General features: G+C 42.3%; 3 protein-coding genes across 3 annotated transcripts; 2 read left to right on the top strand and 1 right to left on the bottom strand.

Annotated features, from left to right (window-relative positions):
• Positions 1-5,177: 5,177 nt before the first annotated feature.
• On the top strand, positions 5,178-5,870 carry LOC113735633 (uncharacterized). The gene has a single exon (XM_027262629.1). The coding sequence runs from the start codon at positions 5,178-5,180 to the stop codon at positions 5,868-5,870; it is 693 nt and encodes a 230-aa protein (XP_027118430.1).
• Positions 5,871-13,058: 7,188 nt separating this feature from the next.
• On the top strand, positions 13,059-17,405 carry LOC113735631 (disease resistance protein At4g27190-like). Its single transcript, XM_072083236.1, has 3 exons — positions 13,059-13,386; positions 13,485-13,590; positions 14,104-17,405. Exon 3 carries the CDS (start codon positions 14,257-14,259, stop codon positions 17,371-17,373), a length of 3,117 nt encoding a protein of 1,038 aa, XP_071939337.1. The 5' UTR covers positions 13,059-13,386; positions 13,485-13,590; positions 14,104-14,256; the 3' UTR covers positions 17,374-17,405.
• A 1,650-nt stretch (positions 17,406-19,055) lies between these two features.
• Positions 19,056-21,758, bottom strand: LOC113734753 (amino acid transporter AVT1H-like). The gene is made up of 3 exons (XM_072082308.1): positions 21,408-21,758; positions 20,526-21,133; positions 19,056-19,828 (listed from the first exon to the last, which is right to left on the bottom strand). Exons 1-3 carry the CDS (start codon positions 21,682-21,684, stop codon positions 19,286-19,288), a joined length of 1,428 nt encoding a protein of 475 aa, XP_071938409.1. The 5' UTR covers positions 21,685-21,758; the 3' UTR covers positions 19,056-19,285.
• Positions 21,759-22,036: the final 278 nt, after the last annotated feature.

The following is a 22,036-nucleotide window of genomic DNA, read 5'->3' as shown; positions in this document are numbered from 1 at the left end:
TTGGATGATCTGAAAAAGAGTAGACTTTTGATAAATAAATAGAATGACCGTTCTCTCCCGTAAGACCACCCTATTCCAAGAAGGAGTGAAGGATGGTACTTGTTTGAGAACTCAATTATTGTAGCCTCATTCACTCCTTATTTATATGGGTTAATTACATTTACCTCCCCTAAGATTTAGCCAAACTACTAGTCAAACCTTGAGATTTAATCAAATAATAGTCTAATCCCTTGACTAAGCAAACGATTATCAAATACCCCCTTGCTGTCCTAAAACGTTAGTTAAGGTATGATGTCAGCAACAAAACTATTATGAGAGGACAAAAATGCCCTTATAGATCCATGTGTCATCACTAATTTCTTTGACTTTTTCCTGAAGTAATAATAACATTTTTTCTTCTCTTTGTTTCCTGAAATATACTAAAAGAAATTGACTGCCCAAAAACCACAAAAGAAAAAGAAAAGAGTTGCAAATTTTTATGAAAAGTCAATTTCACTAGTTGTTAACTCATAGGAAAAAAAAGAACAAAGAGAAATTAAATGAAAATTATTAAAAAACATAACAATAATAAAATATTATTATTAAATGAAAAGAGGAGAAATTAAATGAAAATTATGAAAAAAAAAGAAAAAGAGAGTATACCAAAATCAAGAAAAAAATGAAAGTCCTTTCGAGTTGAGAGCTTCACCTTGTAGCGGGTTTAGATTTAAATAGCCTTTTAATTTAATGGTTAGAGTTGAAACTAGAATTGTCAATTGGGATAACATATAATTTGCCAGCAACCTTCGTTCAAAAAACTTCTTCAAAACCAATAAGTATGTACTAGGTTTAATTGGAATAATATCATGTGCTAGCTTTCAAGCACAAAAGGCACATAATTGCATGGACGATTTGTTACTTTTCTACTCCTATTGGTACAAATCAATAGTTGCTATATGCCTCATGCCAATTTTCTACATGGTAAATATGAGGAATTTACGAATATAAAGTGAAATGGATTCTTTTTGTTATTAGAGATCTATAAATTTAAAATGAAATGGGTTTCGTCTCTTGAATAGAGTGATCTTGATGTTTTCTTGTTGACTTGTTGGCCGTTTGTGTTCTATTTGTCATGAACATAATTTTCATACAAAATTTGCAGAATGTTGTTTGAGCGGTGATGAGAGTGTGAGATGCAGCTGTTTGGTTTTTATTCTATTTATCATGAATAAATTTTTCATAAAAATTTTATTTAATTAGGTTTGAGTAGTGATTAGAATGCAAGATAAAGCTATTTAGACTTCTTTGGTGGTTTTGTGGTCACTTTGGGCCAAAATTGATGATCAAATCATAACTCACACAAAATTTTAAGTCCCAGCTGCAAATTTGACAAAGATCCACCATTGAATGTAAGTAGCTGGCAGCCTTCGACTGCAGTTGCCATATTCAAGCTTTTAGAAAGTTAGAGATGAAGAAGATTAAAATAAAAGTAAGGAATTATGATTTTCTTAGAGTATAAAATTATATCTGGGTGTTTGAAAATTCGTTCCTACTGTAAAATACAATACAGGCACTAGTCCAGCTAATAATGCTTATGGTTATCTTGTCTTTTCACCAATTCCGTCTACGATACTCAATGGAAGTTACTAATAGGGGGGCATTTGTTATTTGACCAAACTTCAAGGATCATTTGGTAGTTTGGCCAAACCTTAAGAGAGGTAAATATAATTGACCCTATTTACATTTGTTTTTACGATCAAAATGCCAAAAGAACCCATAAATGTGCACAAGTAAATATAATCATACGAAATTTTAAACAAAATTATTCGAAAATTTTAGTCACTTTAATTGTGGAAGTATGAGAAGGAAGTAAATGATGCTAATTTTTATTTAAAATGAAGCTAATTTGAGAGTAAATTTGCCATTTTTTCCTTTTTTTTTATGTTTTAGATTCGCACAATTAATTTTGACCCTAGATACCAGAGCAAATTTGTTTTTTGTTTTTCAAGCTTTAATTCAAAACACTTGTTTGACTTTTTCACGTGATGCCAAGGCTTTGATCATTTTCATAAAAATTGACAGGGTGTCGAAGCCTGTACAATAATAAAATTAAACCTAATTGCCAGTTAAAATGACCAAAACCCAATTCCAAGTACTGGAGCAGGGACTCTAGGTGTGCAATAGGTTACTTGATTCACCCTTTTCCCGAAGAGTTTACTTGGTCTGATATACCCGAATGGAATGGTTATTTCTTTTCTCAAATAATTATGAATTTGTAGACAAGGCAAGTAGGGTCGTATCCACAGGGATTGGGTATATTTGTTTCTTAAGAAATCCAAAATAACACAGTGGGGTGATTTTGTAGGAACGACGACAATCAAATAAATTCAAATAAGAAAATAAAATTAAATAACTAACTAGAAATTAAACCACGATTCACTGAACTTAGAATAACAATAATTAAAGGTCTAAATCAATTAAAACAAGGAAACAATTAAAAATAAAATAAAGTAGGCAACTAAAAGTCAAATGGCAATTCACTAAAATTAAGGTAATATTAATTAAAAGTCTAGCCAAGAAATAACTTCAACAATGGTTCACCTAATTGATCATCGAAGCAAGGACAATTCCAATTATTCATCAATAAATAGGTTATAACTACCAAACAAGCGATGGCAGTCAACCCCTCCTTGCTGTGTCGGTGATTAAGGTACGCCCGTTAATCACTACTCTAATTAGGGAATATTCTTAGGTACGCCCGTAAGATTTAATTCCCCAATTGTCTTACGTATTAGAGGAATCTTATTCTAACCAAATAATATACTACCAGGGTTATTTCAGATTAGCCCGTGTATCCCCCTGACACGAATCTAATCGTGCCAGTTGTCACTGTTTCAGGACAATTAAACAATTACGGATTTAATGCCCTAATTGACAATAGATTACCAAATCAATTAATTACCGGATCCAAGACAATCAATTAATTAAATAACCATAAGCATAGTAATTAAGGAATATGCGAATACCAATAAATAAGAGAAAAAAAATTAAATCGATCTTACAATTTTTAGGCGAACCAGAGCCTTCGTAGCTTCTTGACTAGAGTGAAGAGATTAGTTCATGTTTAATGCGAGGAACCCATGCAAAATTGAAAAGAGAGCCGCGGCCATCAATTGAGAAAATGCCCAAGTTCAATTCGGTCAAAGGAATAAAGCACAACTAAGTTGCAGAGGATGATTTAATGTCCTCGCTTGTCTGCTCATACGAAGGAAGAAGAAAAAGAACAACTAAAATCTACAAAAGGGGAGGTCAAAGGCTGATGCCTCCTTTCTCCTCACATACGTGAGAATGACTACTCTAGACTAAGAGAAGTCAAAAGTGAGGCTAGCTAAAGGATGAAAAGCTGAGGAAGCCGGATAGCTCCCTGGCCTCTGCAATCTTTTTGGTTTTTATCCCCTGCTTCCCTCAGATGTGCGGCAGCTCCAATCCCCCAAGGGAGACTTCGGCCCATTTACCCAAAAAGGGCTCGCATTTTGTTGTTCCAAAAATGCCCCCAGGACAAGCTTTATCATCTGGACTCTTTTCCTGCCAAATTGACATCTGTTATTATATTTTCGTTCTATTCCCTGAAATAAATGTAAAATACTAAAAGTGAGTAGAATCCCGCAATTAATTCACATCAAGTCAGGTAATAGGAGAAATTAATAATAAAATAAATGATAAAATTGTAACTTATCAATTTTCATACTTCTCTTTCACATATATCTGCACCATTTACAAATCTCAAGCAGTGGTGCAAACGTTCTACTTGTTCAACGAGTTGACTTTGGTTGCCTCTCATATTACCTCCAAACTTCAGCTACTGCATTTCCATCCAGCCATCGATCTGTGAAAGGTAATATTGACAAAGCAGATTGAGGATGGTCGTTTCTACCCGGATAGTCAGGGGCCTCACCCTGTAAGACTACGGAAAGTGTCACCTTGGCCCTCCATTTAGCGAGATGATCTTGATCCGTTTATCACCTCGGCTAGGCTCTTCATAATGAGCCGAGATGATGCCTAAGTGACTGACAACTGTGGAAAGGTGGGATGTGATTTCTGACACATCTGACCCCTGACGGAAAGCTGTTCTGACACATGCGTCGCCTGACTCTGACACCTGTTCCGGCGCGCCTTTTCGCAGGAGCCCATCAAATCAACTTGATGCGCTGCCCATGTCAAATCTTTAGAGACCCGTGCCAGCAATCCCTCTTTCCTATCCATCCTCTATAAATACTCAGCACTTCTACTGAGAAGAGGGATGACCAATTTTTGGTAAAGCAAGTCATATTGATTTTATCTGCTACTATATTACTTCTCCAATACCGAACTAACTTAAAATTCGGAGTCACACCGGGGGATTCAGCCCCTCTTGTAACCTAAGCAGGTGACCTTGCCGGTGTGACCTTTATAGCCGGGACGCTGCCCACTCTTGGTTCACTCCGGCCGGTAAGAAATCACCTCTTCAATTGGCGCCGTCTGTGGAAAATGTAAGACATTAGAATATGAAACCTACACGTTCTAGAAGCAGGAAAGCTCTCACTATTGGGGCTGAGCAGAGTAATGCAGCTCAGCAGGAAAATATTTTTGAAGGGCGAGAGTCCCCAAGGATTCAGCCCGCAAACGAAGAAGCCATAACCCGTATGGCCGAGTTTGTGACTGAGAACCCTAACATCTTTGAAGAGTTGGGGAGGTACCTTAAGAGACAAGACAAGCAAAAGGCAGAATCCTCTAAAAGGAAGTCAGATGAATCTCCTGAACGATCATCTGAAGAGGAGTCTGATGGGAGGCGCCTAAACCGGAGCGCTTCAAAACGGGCATTCTCCAAGGCCACCTCTAAGGTAGCATCCCTGACCAAGGCATATTCCGGAGGCCTTTTAGGACGACGACCTGAGGAGGAATCTCGGCCCTTGGGAAGACCCGGGGTGGATTACATGAGAGCTCCACCTTTTACTGATGATATTAACGAGGAAAGGCTTCCCCCCAACTTCAAACTCCCCTCGATACAATCTTACGACGGCTGAGGTGATCCTGAAGATCACATCCATACTTTCATCTCGGCCTTCCGCCTATATTGTATCCCTGACCCCGTCATATGCCGGGTTTTCCCAGTGTTCTTTCAGGAGACAGCTCGAAAATGGTTTTGGGGTTTAGAACCTATGAGCATTTTGATCCTGGGGGAATTAGTGGAGAGATTTTTCAACCGATTTGTCTCCTCTCGGCCTACGACCAGAATCTCGGCTTATCTGCTGAATATGCAACAGAACCCTGGAGAGTCACTTCGGTCGTACGTCCAGAGATTCCATGAGGAAAGCGTGCAGATACCTGACCCTAATGAGCAGGTTACCATCGCTGCTTTTACCCATGGACTCGTTGCCAGGGTATTCAATACGGGGATCCACAAAAAGTATTCCCGCACGCTCCACGAACTGTGGTTGAAGGTCGAGAAAGGCATCCAGGCCGAAGACCTCAACCGCATGAAGAAAGAGGTCCAAGCCACTCGCTCAAGGATTGATCCACGAAGGGGAAAAGATGCTGGCCGAACTGAAGTCGGCACAGGAAGCGGCTTCCAAAATCCTAGCCGAAATCGCCGCAACGTGTTTGACAGGATATCTAAGAGGAAATCATCTATCCCCGAGTCTAAGTTGACTCCTTTGAATACCACCCGATCCCGGGTATTATCCGTAATGGAACAGAACAATCTCGAGAAGGCACCTCTCAAGATGCTCGGTAGCAGAGATAAGAGGAACTCGAACCTCTACTGCCTGTATCACCGAGATATCGGGCATGAGACTGAGAACTGCAATACCTCGAAAGGGAGATTGAGAGACTCATCAGTCAAGGACACTTAAAGCAATTCATCCGCCAAGGGGGAGGTCATCAGCGTAATGAGCCTCGACGTGACGGACGAGGTTACCAACGTCGAGGTGAAATGCGGACGTCGAGAAGCAGCTGCAGACCTCCTGAGGATCGTAGGGAGACAAAAAGGCCTCCCCGAGACGGATCTTCAGGTCATGATATAGGGTATGGACCGAACATAGCCGGGGTCATCAACATCATCGCTGGGGGTCCGACGAGAGGGGATAGTCAGAACTCTCGGAAGAGAACCTACAGGCAGGCTAACCCGGATCAGGCTGAGTCAAGCTCCCGCCTGTCCGAAGTGATCTCTTACGGACCTAGCGATCCTGTCCCAACTGCCTCGAGCAGTCATGAAGCCTTGGTGATTGAAGTGCTCACTAACAATTACATTGTTAAGAAGGTCTACATTGACCCAGAGAGTTCGGTGGACGTCATGTACCTCCGCACATTTGAAAGCCTTAAGTTGACCAGGGAACACATGACCCCGGTAAGGATCCCTCTGATAGGGTTCGGGGGACACATCGTGCATCCCGAAGGGATGGTCACTTTGACGGTGACTGTAGGGCGTCACCCCCGTTGCCGAACCATCCCTGTCAATTTCGTGGTTTTGCTAAGGCCGACTCTCCGTACAACTTGTTCCTGGGTCGACCCACGCTTAACGCTTTGCGAGCGGTATACTCTACATATCACCTGAACTTTAAGTTTCCCACCCCCGCGGGTGTTGTCGAGGTAAGCAGCGATGTCTGCGCTGCCAGAGAGTGCTACCTCGCCACTTTGCAGGCAGCCTCCACATCGACCTCTGGTAGAAGGTCCGAAAAGAGGTCAGACATCCTTTCGATAGATTGCCTCGATCATTAGCAAACTGAAAAGCTCCCGAGGCTGGAGTCTGGGGATGAGGTGGAGGAGATCTCCTTGGATCCCACAAAGCCAAATCAGACGGTCCGCATCGGCATCCGTCTACCTGGCCTAATCAAGAAAGGTATGGTGGACCTCCTTAGAGAGTACCGGGACGTTTTCGCGTAGGCCGTAGATGAGATCTTGGGAGTCCCGCATCACCTCATGATACACGAGCTGAACGTTGACCCCCAAACACGCCCAGTCAAACAGAAAAGAAGGCATCTCGACCCTGAGAGCAGCCGAGCTGTAGGTGAAGAGGTGAACAAACTCCTGCCTGCAAAGATAATCCGGGAGGTTCAATATCCGACCTGACTGTCCAACCCAGTCATGGTCAAGAAAGACACGGGGGCTTGGAGGATGTGCGTCGACTTTACCGACCTCAATAAAGCCTACCCCAAGGACTGCTACCCATTGCCTAAAGTCGATATCTTGGTGGACTCGGCAATGGGATATGAGATCCTCTGTTTCCTTGATGCCTTCAAGGGATATCACCAGATCGGAATGAGTCAAGAAGATCAGGAGAAGACGGCCTTCTATACTGACCAAGGCACATATTACTACACCACCATACCTTTCGGACTAAAAAATGTCGGAGCCACATATCAACGCCTGGTCAACCAAGCTTTCAAATCCCAGATTGACCGAAACGTCGAAGCCTATGTGGATGATATCCTTCTCAAAAGCCAGACGACCTCCACCTTTCTTTCTGACCTGAAAGAGGTCCTTGAGGTCCTCCGGAAGACGCGAAAGATGTTAAACCCCAAGAAATGTGTTTTTGGGATCACCTCGGAGAAATTCTTGGGTTACCTAGTCTCGAGGCGAAGCATAGAAGGGAATCCAGATAAAGTGAAAGCGATCCAGGAAATGTCTCCACCTCGGTGCATCCGTGAGGTGCAAAGGCTCACAGGACGGTTGGCGGCCCTGAACCGGTTCCTGTCCCAATCAGCTTCCAAGGCGTTGTCTTTTTTCAAGGTTCTAAAGAAGGCTGACAGCTTCTTCTGGACTGAGGAATGTCAACAGGCTTTTGAGCAATTGAAGGAGTACCTTCACCACCTCCCAACACTCACCTCGCCTCGGCCAGGGGACAAGTTGTTTTTGTACCTGTCTGCCGCGGTCGAAGCCGTAAGCGCCGTGCTGATAAGAGAGGAATGTGTGCAAATTCAAGTTTATTATGTCAGTCGAGTCCTCCGGGGTCCGGAAACCAGATACACTCAGGCAGAGAAGCTCGTGCTGGCCTTAGTCCACGCAGCCCGCAGGCTTAAGCCCTACTTCCTAGCTCACCACATCTGCCTGAGGACTGACCAACCCCTCAGGCAAGTTTTATCATGGTCGAAGGCTTCCGAACGCCTTACTAAATGGACTATCGAACAGGGGGAGTACGACCTGTCTTACGAATCTCGTACAACAATCAAGGTTCAGGCTCTCGCGGACTTCCTTGCCGAACTCATTTTTGATGAGGCGAAGGAGACCACCCCGGCTACCGCCGAGCCTCAACGGTGGATATTGCATGTGGACGGCTTGTCTAATAGTGAGGGTAGTGGGGCAGACTTGCTACTCGAAGACCCCCAGGGGGCGGTGTGTTCATACGCCTTAAGGTTTGATTTCGCCGCTTCAAACAATGAGGCTGAATATGAAGCAGTCATTGCCGACTTGCAACTAGCTCGTAAGCTCGGGGCCGCGCACATATTGGTCTACAGTGACTCCCAACTCGTCGTGTGCCAAATACTAGGCGAATATGAGGCCAGGGAAGAGGTGATGCATCGCTACCTCTCCGAGGTCCTCCAATTGGTGGCACGTTTCGAGTCTTTTGAAATTCAAAAAATACCGCGGTCACAGAACAGGAGGGCTGATGCCCTCTCCCGACTCGCTTCTATCTCTTTTTCTGATTTGAACAAGACGGTTCTCGTAAAAGTTTTAGTCGAGTCAGGGTACGAAGGAGAGGTCTTGTACCCCATCTACCCTGGGGACACTTGATGGGGCCTTTGATCCGATTTCTCAGTCAGGGAGAGCTTCCCGAGGACCGAGTTGAGTCAAGAAAGCTTCAACGTAAAGCAATTCGGTACACCCTCCAACAAAATCTCTTATACAAAAGGTCGTACCTCAATCCGTGGCTGCGGTGTATCACGCCAGAAAAAGGCGAGAGAATCCTCCAAGACATACACGAGGGACTTTGTGGTGCTCACGTCGGTTACAGGATGCTCATTAAAAAAGCTCTGTTACTTGGGTATTTCTGGCCCACCAAGAGGGTAGATGCCCAAGTCATGGTCCTTAGCTGTCCTTCTTGTCAGCACCACGCCCCTGAACACCACCAGCTGACTAATCTTATGATTCCCATCACCTCGCCGTGGCCGTTCGAGCAATGGAAAACTGACATAATCGGCCCATTCCCTAGAGCCCCAGGCAACTATGCCTACGTGGTGGTGGCGGTAGATTACTTCACCAAATGGGTCGAGGCAGAGCATCTGAGAAGTATCACTAGAACAGCGGTTCAAAAATTCTTCTGGAAGAGCGTGGTTTGTCGCTTCGACCTACCCCGGGTGGTCATCTCAGATAACAGCAGACAGTTCGTGGATAATTCTTTTAAAGCATGGTGCGAAAACCTTAGAATCGAACAGCATTTCACCTCGATTGGACACCCCCAGGCCAATGGACAGGCCGAAAATTTCAACCGCACTCTCCTTCATGGGCTCAAGACCAGGCTTCACCGGGCTGGATTATCCTGGAAGGAAGAGTTTCCCAATGTGTTGTGGTCCTACCAGACCACCCCGAGGTCGGCAACCCAAGAGATCCCGTTCTCTTTAACGTATGGTTCCGAAGCTGTCGTCCCAACGGAATTCATTACCCCGAGTCCACGAATGGCGGCATATATCGCCGAAGTCAACGAAAAAGAACGGCAAGTTGACCTCGACCTCGCCGAGGAGAAACGTGATATGGTTGCAGCCAAAGTCGCTCTTTATAAGAATATCCAAACTGGCTACTATAACGCTCGAGTCAGACACTTGCGGTTCAATCCGAAAGACCTTGTGTTCCGGAAGAATTCGATCAGTCGAGCTGAACCTCAGGGTAAACTGAACCCCAAATGAGAAGGACCGTACCGTATGGTCGAATCCAGCCAAAATGGATATTGTAAACTGGCATACCGAGATGGATCTCGGGTGCCTCGAACTTGGCATGTTGAAAATCTCAAATTGTATTACCCTTGAGAGGTACGTGCTTTTAATTTTAAGTTCTCTGGGTTATTTCTCACTTATCTTCATTTTATTACAAATGAAAAATAAGGAGACAAAGCAATAGTAAAAGGAGGAAAAATCGAGCTCAATTAAAAGAAATGCAAGAATATGAAGTCAGTTGAATAAAAGTGCAAAAAGTAGAAGGCCAAGGTCCGAAGTGCTCCTAAGCGTCCATGACCTCGGCCCTCAAGCACAAAAAAGGAATGCTCATAAGCATTCCCTGCCCCGGAGCCTTGCTCCCTCATAGTTTCTCCCCCAGCCTCGGCGTCTTGCCGGCCCTCGGCCTCCCCGCCGGCCTGGTTTCCTTCAAGGTCATCGCCATCGAGGTCAAACTCTTGGAGCCACTTGTTGAAGTCGGTCCGGACCTCGGCTAAGTCCCTTTCAGTCTGGATACCCTCAGCCATGCGGTCGCACAGTTCCTTGGCATTTTCGTTGTAGTGTGGAGCGCTCTGAAGGGATTCCAGCTGTTCGGAAGAAAGAAAGGGCGTCGTATCGTTAACAGCCGACGTATAGCCGAACATAAAGCTCGGGCATGTGAGTTCGCCGAGGTCGTGAGTGAAGGACTCCGACTTTCGGAAGGCCTCCAAGGCAGTGACCCCGGTCTTTTCTATTGCCTCCTTGGCCGACTGTTTTTCTTGGACCCTTCTTTCTTTTTCCTCGCATAGGGCTGTTATCAGGGAGTTTTTTGTGACTTCGGCCTACTTCCTTGCCGCCTCGACTCTGTCTCTTTCCAGCTCGGCTGCCCTCAACTTTTCCTCCAAACCGGCAATCTTCTTCTGGAGCTCGGCAGGTGGTTCATAGGTTTCCATGAAGTGCCCGTACCGTTGAAGCATCTCAGCAAAGAAAGCCGTGGTGGAGGCTCAGGAGACCGAGGCGCTTTGCATCAGCTCAGCGGGAGGGAGCTCCCCGGCGTAGGTGCTATCCCGCGGCAACACCGAATGCACCAGAAGCTCATGAGCGACCAGGGGGTTCTTGCAGCGGTCATTGACGTTAACCTCCCACTCCGGACACCAATGTGCTTCGGGGTGCCTCTTATCCTCCCCGACTTCTTTCGAAGGCACATGATGAAGGTTGAACAGTGAAGACCCCGTGACGAGGTTATCCGAGAATACGGTCATACCTTGACCTCGAGGTGGAGAGACTATTGTGACCCCACGGAAAGGAACCCCCACCGGGATGGTTGAGGCTCTGGACCTCACAGGCGTGGCCGAGGTGCATGAATCTTCGCCTACAATCACCACCGGAGGCTCGCGGTCAGTCGTCGCCGCGGTGGTCTTCTTAGCCGGTCTAGTGGAGGGCTCAGCAGCATCCTTGCGCTTCTTGGGTGGCCTCTTCACCACCTTGACGTCTCCCAAGGTTATCAAGTCAGAAACCCTCACCACTGCAAAGTATGAAGAAGAGTTAGTTAAAATTCAAGAAAGATAAACAAAAAAGGGAAATGAAAAAGTACAAGGTTTTTGAAACTTAGAAGAGAAGAAAACGGGATGGTTCGAGCTGATCAAGGCTTGGCTGATCCCGCCTTCCACGAACACCACTTCGAAAAAATTCCAACAATTAAGCCTGAAACCCGACCCCATTAGCTTCTTAAAGTTGCGTTCTTCCAGTTTGTCCGCGAATGTTTCTTTAACCGAGGTGGGAGGTCTCCACCAGAACCCCTAGGGGAAGTCCTCGGGCGGGACAAAGATGAAGTTCCTTTTCCATTCCTTTATCGAGGTCGGGGCGTCTTCCACCAATTTCGGAACTTTATTTCCGAAATAGAACCAACCCTTCTCGCTCCCGCTGTTCTTTAGCAAGTAACAATGGCAGAAGAGGTTGACAGTGGGCTCTATCTCTTACTGTCGGCAGAGTAACTGAAAGCCGATGAGGACGCGATTGCATTAGGGGTGAGCTAAGTGATTCTCACCCCCCAATACCTCAAGCAGTCCCGGAGAAACCTTATTGTTGGCACTCTGAACCCAGCCTCCAGTTGATCCACGTAAATGGCCACCCTACCCTTCGGAGGCAGTGCGGCAGACTGGTGTGATTGGGGCAGATAAATACTGTAGTCCCTTCTCCATGGGTACTTGCGGACCACCTCGGCTACTGAGGCTTGTCCCATACTACTACTGAAGGTCGGCATCTGGCCGTAGTTAAGCATTGACAAGTTCGGAGGAAAGGATGGCTCTTGTACGCCCTCGTCCCTAGGGACCTCATTCCCGAGGTCATCATTGTACAGAATCTCGGTTTCGACCTCGATCTCCTCATTTTGCCCTTCAAATGTCCCAGCTCAGGGAGACGCTTCAGCACTTCCTTCCCCGACATCGGACGCAGTTCTCTCCTCGGAGGGGTCGGGCCTCTCTGCCTCGGTGAAGTCGGGTCTCACTGTCTCCTTGTGTGTGCGAGCTGTTCTAACCATTAGTACAGGAAGAAAGAAGGGAACTTACTCAGAAGATGCGGTTTAGGGGAATTGCCGAAGTGAAAAGACACAAGAACAAGGCTCTGGAGTGATTCAAGATTTCTGGTAAAGAGTGAAACGGTGAAAAGAAACCCCTATTTATAGGCCAGCAGGGTGAGACCGAAAGGGCGGCACCTTTGGGGTTCCCTAGAGTGGCCTCTCTCCCCTCATTAATGAGAATACTGTTCATTTGACAGTCAATCTCATGGATCCGACATTAAAGCTGACAGCCGTCGTTTCACCTCTCTCCCAGTCCCGTCCACACAGCTATGACGTGTCCTTGCTGTGTCCCATGTGCTACATGCTCGTTAGCCTCGGGAAGTAACGACCTCGGGAAACCGCGATCTCGCCCTTCTCGAATCTTGGGGGATTTAGTGAGAATTGTCGTTTCTGCCCGGATAGTCCGGGGCCTCACCCTGTAAGACTACGGAAAGTGTCACCTCAGCTCTCCATTTAGCGAGGTGATCTTGATCCGTTTATCACCTCGGCTAGGATCTTCATAATGAGCCGAGGTGATGTCTAAGTGACTGACAACTGTGGAAAGGTGGGATGTGACTTTTGACACATCTGACTCCTGACAGAAAGCTGTTCTGACACATGCGCTGCCTGACTCTGACACCTGTTCTGGCGCGCCTTTTCACAGGAGCCCATCAAATCAACTTGATGCGCTGCCCATGTCAAATCTTTAGGGACCCGTGCTAGCAATCCCTCTTTCCTGTCCATCCTCTATAAATACTCAGCACTTCTACCGAGAAGGGGGATGACCAATTTCTGGTAAAGCAAGTCATATTGATTTTATCTGCTACTATATTACTTCTCTAATACCGAACTAACTTAAGATTCGGAGTTACACCGGGGGATTCAGCCCCTCTTGTAACCTAAGCAGGTGACCTTGCCGGTGTGACCTTTATAGCGGGGACGCTGCCCACTCTTGGTTCACTCCGGCCGGTAAGAAATCACCTCTTCACAGATCAAAATCAAATTTGTGTTTTTATGATTTCCTTTCATGACATATTACCTAAATGATGCATGCTTTGACATGGCAGTTTGGAGCTAATAGCAAGAAAGACCATACAATTGTTTCTGTAACTGCGTAAAGACATCCTGAAAGGCTGAGTTCATCATTCGGTAAAGCATTTTTCCTTACAAAAGGTATGAACCTTTTTGTTATTAGTTTACATCATTGTGGTTTAATGCCAAGACTCCTCCTAGTTTCGGAATAGTCTCTTTTTCTTTTGTTTTGTTAACCATTTGACCCACTCCACACCCTTCTCACCCTTCTCACCATTAACTGTTAGGATTAACCTGACAGTGAAAAAGACCATACAAGGCCTCCCCTTGGCATAGTTTTGGGATAGTCACTTTGTCTCGTGTCTTAAAGGTTTGAGTGAAACCCCTTTGTTTGGGGTTATTAGATCCTTTGTTACACCTTTTTTTTGTTATTTTCTTCATTTTCTTAGTCTCTGTAGTCTCTGTCAGACGTTTTTGTTCTTAGAAGCTAATTATTAGTACCTAAAAATTTAATTCTTTTGATGAAAATAATAAATTAGCAATCTAACTTTTGACTTTTAAAAAAAAAATTGTTGTGAAATGCTTTATATTTATAAAAAAATAAAATAAAAATAAATATAATTCCTTTTTCCTTTCTATTACATTCTTAATCAGAAAAGCAGGTCCGAAGATGTCAATTTTGGAGCAAGCACATCAATTCTGAATGAGGTAAGCGGGGCTGGAAATATTACTTCAGGAGCAAGCACATCAACTCTGAAGCAGAAAAGCAGGGCTGAAGGTGTCACTTCAATAGCCAGCACATCAATTATGAATGAGAAAAGCAGGGCTAATGATGCCACTTCAGGAGCAAGTGCATCAGCAACGAGCAGGAGCATGAAAAGAAAAGCTGAAGCTGTCACTTTCGGAGCAAGTAAACCAACTGCAAATGAGAACGTTGTCCTGCAAAAGAAAACAGTTGGTGAGATCATTGCTCAGCAGAGAGGATTGGTAAATCAGATTATTTCCGACCAAAGAGAAGCTGTGGACCAGATCTTTGATGCATTGCAGGATGACAGCTGCGCAATCATAGGAATGTACGGGATGGGGGGCATTGGTAAGACGACTCTGGCAAAGGAAATTGGTAGGATGGCTGAAACTAGTGGCCTTTTCAATAAGGTGATTTTTGCTGTTGTTTCGCGAAATATGGATGTGAGAAAAATTCAAGGTCGAATTGGGGATATGTTAGGTCTATATTTCCAGGAGGAGAGTGAAATGGGAAGAGCTGGTCGGCTCTTTGAAAGGCTAACTACCCAGGAAAGAATCCTGCTTATATTGGATGATGTTTGGAATTTTGTTAATTTCAAAGAAATTGGAATTCCTGTTAATTTTAAGGGCAAGGGTTGTAAGATCCTGATTACTACTCGTCAAAGAAATCTTTGCAGCACTATGTTGCTCATAAAAACAAATGAAATTCCATTGAGACTCTTATCAGAAGAAGAATCCTGGAATTTGTTTAAAAGTAATGCGGGGTCATTGACTGATACATTTTCTCCCCAACAAGATGATGTCGCCATGAAGGTTGCTAGGGAGTGTGGTGGGCTCCCATTGGCACTTGTAACGGTTGGAAGAGCACTAAGAAACAAAGATCTGGAGCTTTGGAAAGCTGCACTTCAGCAACTGAAGAAGTCCAGACCCTTGAACATCAACTACAATGAAAAAGACATTTTCTCATGCCTAAAGTTGAGCTACGATCATCTGCAAAGTGAGGAAGCTAAAGAATGTTTTCTATTGTGTTGCTTGTTTCCTGAAGATCATGATATAAAAATTGAAGACATAGCTAGAAATGCACTCGGAAAAGGAATGTTTACAGATGTAGAGACAATGGAGGAAGCAAGAAGAGAAACACGATGGATAATCAGAAACCTTACTGACTGTTGCTTGCTTCTGGACAGCAGTACGGCAGATTCTGTAAGAATGCATGATATGGTTCGTGACTTTGCCATATCAATGGCGTCTACAGGGGAACATGGTTTCGTCATAAAAGCAGGTCTTGGCTTGAAGGAGTGGCCAAATCAGGAGACTCTTGAACGCAATGCAGTAATCATTTCTCTCATGGCTAATCATATTCAGTCACTTCCTGATTGCCTAATTTGTCCCAAGCTCGAAATTTTGTTGTTGGCAGAGAATGAGGTTTTTGAGGTAATACCAGAGGGATTCTTTCTAGGGATGCCAACGCTCAGGGTGCTGGATTTAAGTGAAAAAATTGGTGCTCGCTCTCTAAATCGCTATTTTGAACCAGACAAATGGACCTCAATGCCGTCCAGTTCCTTCAAACTTCCCTCCTCGTTTGAAGCCTTGGTGAACCTTCGGACTTTGCATTTAAATCACTGCAAGTTGGATGATGTAGCAATCCTTGGAAAATTAAAAAGACTTGAGGTTCTAAGCTTCTATGGATGTGATATCGAAGAATTACCAAATGAGATTGGAGAATTAGTCAACCTGAGGTCGTTAGACCTAAACTTCTGCCAAAAGCTAAAGACTGTTCCAGCAACCCTGATATCGCGTTTGTCTCGATTAGAAGAACTCTACATGTGGGAGAGTTTTCATCAGTGGGCAATTCAAGGGATGGTTGAAGACACAAGTAAAGCATGTCTTTCAGAAATAACATCCTTGTCCCGCTTGACTACTTTATGTGTCCTAGTATCCAATCCTGAATCGGTTCCCAGAAAATTTCATATACCTAACGTACAAAAATTTGAGATAGTTATTGGTAAAGGGTATGATTCAGTGACATGTTACCCAAACTCAAGAAGCCTGTCTCTCCGACAAATTAAGACTTCAATACCGGAAGGAGTGAAGGACATACTTCAGAACACAGAAGATATGAGACTTTTCTGCTTGTATGATGAAATGATAAGAAGTATTTTAGATGTTGATCCAGGGACCTTAAACAACTTAAGGTATCTTAAGGTTGTTGCTTGTATGGAAACCCCGTTTCTGTTATCCATGAACCAATCTGCAAGTGATGCCCCTGCAATCTTGGCAGCTTTGGAAAGTTTACATCTTCATCTTATGAGCGAATTGTTCCTCATATGTCCAAAATTACTTCCAGTTGGTTCGCTGCACAAGTTAAAGCTTTTAAAGGTTCAAAGTTGTAAGCGGATGTGGATAGCAATCACTGCCACATTACTCCGAAGGCTACTGAGTTTGGAAGAAGTTGAAGTAACATGGTGCGAGCAAATGTCGAGTATATTTGACCTTGGCAACATTAGTTCTGAGAATCAACAGTTCCTTCTGTCTAATCTTAGAATTATAAGGTTAAACGGTCTGGAGAGTTTGAGAACCATATGGAGAGGAGGGGTAAAACCACTTCCTCCTTCAGTGCGCCTTGCAAAACTAACAGTTGTTGAGCTCAGCAGCTGCGGGCGCCTAACAGTTATCTTTCCATATTCCATTGCTCAAAATCTGCTGCAACTTGAAGTTCTTAAGATAAACTGCTGCAACAAGTTAGAAAGCATTGTCGAGGAAAGGCCAGATGTATCAGTTGATCAATATCAGCCTGCTTGTTTTCCAAACCTCAGGATTATTGAGGTGAGTGAATGCTCAAGGCTGAGAAAGCTGTTTTCAGTTGCTAAGGCTCGATATCTTCAACAGCTCAAAGAAATAAACATTAGCAGCTGCAAGGATATGGTTGAACTAATAAGCCATGATGAGGAAGGAGAAGAAGACACTGAAGACAAAAGAATTTCACTGCCGGAACTATACAGCATGAAGATCAAAGACATGTCTAGCATAAATAGACTCTGTGCAACGTCTTTTTCTGTTGATCTACCATCCCTGGAACAAGTGGTTTTAGAGAAGTGTCCTAACATGGAAGAGTTCAATTCTGACCTCCAAAAGTATGGTGTGGGACATGCACCAAAACTGAAGGTTGGACAAATTTGAAAGCAGGCAGCTTATGGCACATCAGATGAACAACTTTCAAAATAACTGGTATTGAAACCTCAAATGATTACATGTTTATGCATTCTCATTATAGATTGTTTCCATCAATAATCTGAACGTAAAAAGATTTCTTTTTGTAGCATCGTTAACTAAATAGACATAACATCAAAACCATAACCAGGTATCAATCTCTAAGCCATTAACGATTTTCCTTAAAGTGCAATGCAGGTATATCTATACAAGGCCTAAATGATATAGCGGATAACTAGCATAGCATCTCTACACTTTGTATTTCATGCATGTTGAATTTAATGCCAGCTTCTCTGGGGGAGTAATTAATGTAATCACAATATTTCAGAGGGAGTAATTAATGTAATCACAATATTTCAGAAGAAAGGGTGAAGCCATTAAGGTTTGTGATTAGCGAACTCAGCAATTTAAGAATTCAGCTTTATACGTCCAAAAATGAAGCAATCAACCACAGTAAGAATAAAACCTCATGCTTCTGATTGTTTGATCAAGCTATATACTATCTATGTTTGGTTTAAGGTGATCCTAACTTCTCCTTTGTGGTTACATAGGCTTTTTGTTAGGCATAGACGATTTTAAAACAAAATTCAATGGTCTGATCTTTTTTTTCTTTTTCTTTTTCTTCAGGAAAGAGAAACCAATTTAGAGGACAAGCATCAGGAGCTAGAACTTCTCCTCAAGCATAGTGAATATCTTGAAACAACTCAGAACACTGAACATCCAAATCTCTACATTCGGTGTCTGCATATTCAGATGCTTATAGTGCTTATTAGAGAATATACGAACTGAGTTTTGTTTTAGATATTTCTGGTAAGCAGGGGATCATTCACCTATTTCTCTGATAATGTTCTCTTCTGAAAAAATTCATGGTACCTGAGCAAGTGGTTCTGAATAGCTGGTTGAAATTTGCAATAAGCACCGTTAAGACCAAAGCTGCATTACAAAATATTCATAGTTCACTTGGATTATCATAAGATAGATATATTTCATTACAAGGTTAAAATTGTTTGCAATCAGTTGTCTGTTCTACTCTGGAGAATTATTGAACCAATCTTAATGTTATATCCAAAGCCTTTATGTGGTTAAAATTCAGTTCCCAAACTCATATACCATATATGTGCTGCTGGGAAAGTTTGGTAGAAGTCTAGGTTTTGAGTTTCCACCGTTAAATGGAATATATTTTTAGCCAAAGTATGATGCTCTGGATGAGATAGAAAAACATTTGGCAATGACTCGCCTCCTTGGAAGGGGGAAATGACACTAATAAATTATAAAGGAAACATGACAGTGTAAGAGAAAGGAATCTAATTGAGCTCCTTTTATTTTTTTTTTCTTTTGAAATTTTAAATTTGTATTATTTTCATTGGACTGCTTAGAGCTGGATAATCATTCATAACTTTGTTAAAAGCATAAATAACATTTCTATTTCATTCTTCATGGTTGTTATGTTTTATCTGGTTGATTCCTTTTGCTCAGCCCTTTTACCAATCTGCTAAAGGAAATATTGTTCTCAGTCAGATCTAAAATTCTGTTAGGAGACAAAAAGAGCAGCAGATCCTCAGCTTGATATTGCCTCGTATTCATTTCATAAGAATGATTTAAGTGCTCTAAATTAGTTGCTGTGCCTGATAAGCTATCAAATTGGATAAACAGAGACTAAATATTATCCTTTATAGCATACGCATAAGCAAAGCAGTTCATTGTGGAATACATCTCACTTGGGCTGATATTCATATATTTCTCAAACACAGCTGTGTAGCACAACAATATCCCAGAACTTAGCGGAAATTCTCTCTATATCTCTTTCTAGTTCTCTTTATTCCTTCCGAAAAGGGATGGGAATAATTAGAATCTTGCACAGGCCTTCCTAACCAAGTAATCACTAGGCTGAATGAGCTCTCCGTAAGTTTTGCAGAAGCAACCTAGAAGATGAAATGGTTCCAGATGCTCCAAGAAGTGTGCCAAATGCTATGAGAATCATATTCAGAATTAAGGTAGGCCTTGATATCTGATTCCAGAATATCTTTATGTAGAAGGCACAAGGAAAGATCATGCAAATTCCCACGCTTACTAGGGAACCTGTAAGGCTTAGAACATACTCAAAATATGGCACAGATAGAGCCAGTACTAGTATCACTAGGAGTAGAATTGAGCCAACACTTCCCCTTATGATCATCTTTGTTCTGGATTTCATTGAATGAGGAAGAATATTCTGCTCTAGTTGGATCGCAAATGGTGCAAATTCCAGTGCATATTTGGTCATTGGCGTTAGCACTGTTGCCCATAGTGCAATCTTAGTCAAAATAAGAGCTCTAGGCATGCTTAGAGTGATCTGGGAATTCACTTCAGGGCCAAACATCTTAGCTCCCATGAAAGCTAGAGATGTGTATAGAACTGTGACCAATGAGAAACTGACAATGGTTACCTGTAAAAGCAAGATTACCAAATTTTACAGGCAGATTGAGGAAATAAACTAAAATAAAGCCTAGTTATTGAAGGAAAATTCATTTAAAGAAATGAATAACATGAATTTCCCAGAGATATTTACTCAAAGAAAAAAGAGAACCTTACAATTTCCAGCACTAGTGGCACAGAGGGATGTGATTGCAAATTAAAAATGAGCCTTAGAGCTACTATTTTTGCCAAATTCCTTGTGGGGCTCATACAGTGGTTATACAACAGTCACTCAATGCTGCTTTTTTTATATATATATTTTAGCAATGTAAGTGCCTGAAAACTGGCAAACATGAATGTAGAATTTTTTGCACAAGACTTTGAGTAGCTCTAGGATCCTTTTAGGAGTTTCGTGATGCTGAGATTTTAATTATTAAAAATTATATGTTTTATGGTTTTTACCCTATTCATTGGGATTACCAATTTGGTGTTGATTACATGCAAATATTGCTATTAGTTCCTAGATGACAAAAAATGTCGATTTGACAAGAAGCATGTCATTCCCCACATTTGTCACTTTTTCGACTTATGGAAATGTCCAAAAAATGTTCACCAAAAAGAAAAAAAGATGCAAAAAAAAAAAAAACAAAGAAATGGCTTGCCTCAAAAACTATAAATACAGATAAATGAAATACTTCAATATTAACATATGAAAGGGGATTATGTACCTTTGTAAACTTGGAAGGATCTTTCATGGCTGCATGTAGATTTGGGAAAACAACATGACCAGCATAGCTGAAGATGTAAAGTCCAGATATAGCAGGAATATTGTGGAGCTTGAGTGCTGGTATGCTGTGATTAGCTTTCACAGCTCCAAAAATGGCAGTGCATGCCACAGTTACAAAAATCAGAAGTGACATTAGAATACCAGCAGTTGAAAGAAAAGAAATTGAAGAAAGATCTCTTAGCCATAGGCTTGGAAGTGCAACCAATATAGCTAAAACTGTAAGGGTTTGAGATGTTGTTAAATTTGTCCATGACAATTTTAGGTGTGTGCCTAAAAAAACTGTGGCCAAATTGTCATGTAGAGAAATGGTATAAGAAACAAGGGCCATGAAAATTTCAGCATAGATGAAACTTGCTACGATAATTCTTCCTTTTGCTCCAAATGCATTCTGCCCAATATCTTTGTAGTCTCTTGATTTTGGATATTTTTCTAGACACTTTCCAAGTAAATGAGAACCATATGCACATGATATCCCAAGTCCTACAAGTAGGAATGCAGAAGTCCATCCTCCATTTTCTAGAGCATATGGAGCTGATAATTGCCCTAGACCTGCAAAAACAACGCACGAATATCAACACCAGTCAGTACAATTTGATATATATATATATATATATATATATGAACGTATATCAACGCACGAATAGCCCCTTTTTTCTAAACTAATAAAAAAGGGGCTACTACTTAACATACAGTTACTATAACTACATTCAAATATAACGCAGTATATTATGCAGTGATGTGATACAATGCTTGGTTCATTTCTTGAATTATCTCATGCACTAATTGCATTGATGATAGATGAAATGCATAGAATGACACGTACCTATAAGCATTCCAATCATGTTGATGACAGCATGAAGAAAAGAGCAGTTGTTTTCCTCTAAAGCTTTCTGATCAGCCAAACTTTCCACGTCTTTGGCAGTTTCTTCAAAGTTCAGCTTGCTTTCTTTTGCACAAGCATCCAAGCCATTGGATGTTTCCTCAGCTAATTTTTCTTCATTGCATGTTGCATTTGCAATTTGATGATGATGATGATGAGGCAAACAATCAGAATCCAGGCAAGGTAATTTGCCACTGGATTTCCAATTCTTACCCCACATTGTATTTATCTAAGTTCTTGGATGGATAATATGTGCAAATAAGAGGTTAATTCTCCAAACTATATGACCTCAGAAATATTCTCCCAAGCTTGATAACCAAGGGATGACATGGGTGTATTTATAGCTTAAAATTTATAATATTCTTAAATTCCTCAAGCCTAACTTCCCAAATGCAAGAATCTGAACTTCTATCTTTTTTCTCTTACATTTTCAATTACTATTTCTTGGTCAATTACATGAATCTTGCTATTAAATATTCTTCCATGGGGATTATTGATAAGAAGGTTTTTTTTTTTTTTAATTCTCTTTCAGTTGAAAAATGGTGGGATTTAAGAAACAGGAAGGGAATATA

Source organism: Coffea arabica, chromosome 3c (genome assembly GCF_036785885.1).
Source record: "Coffea arabica cultivar ET-39 chromosome 3c, Coffea Arabica ET-39 HiFi, whole genome shotgun sequence".
Taxonomy (NCBI): domain Eukaryota; kingdom Viridiplantae; phylum Streptophyta; class Magnoliopsida; order Gentianales; family Rubiaceae; genus Coffea; species Coffea arabica.
Note: the sequence above shows the minus strand (reverse complement) of the source record. Positions and strands in the feature narration are given on the sequence as shown.

Bases quoted from the DNA above. Each gene is read 5' to 3' on its own strand.
- LOC113734753 (XM_072082308.1), bottom strand. From the start codon at position 21,684: ATGTGGGGTAAGAATTGGAAATCCAGTGGCAAATTACCTTGCCTGGAT. The intron at 21,134-21,407 runs GTACGTGTCATT...TTGTTTTTGCAG, and splicing joins CATGATTGGAATGCTTATAG to GTCTAGGGCAATTATCAGCT. The intron at 19,829-20,525 runs GTACATAATCCC...TTGCTTTTACAG, and splicing joins ATCCTTCCAAGTTTACAAAG to GTAACCATTGTCAGTTTCTC.
- LOC113735631 (XM_072083236.1), top strand. From the start codon at position 14,257: ATGAATGAGAAAAGCAGGGCTAATGATGCCACTTCAGGAGCAAGTGCA.
- LOC113735633 (XM_027262629.1), top strand. From the start codon at position 5,178: ATGAGCATTTTGATCCTGGGGGAATTAGTGGAGAGATTTTTCAACCGA.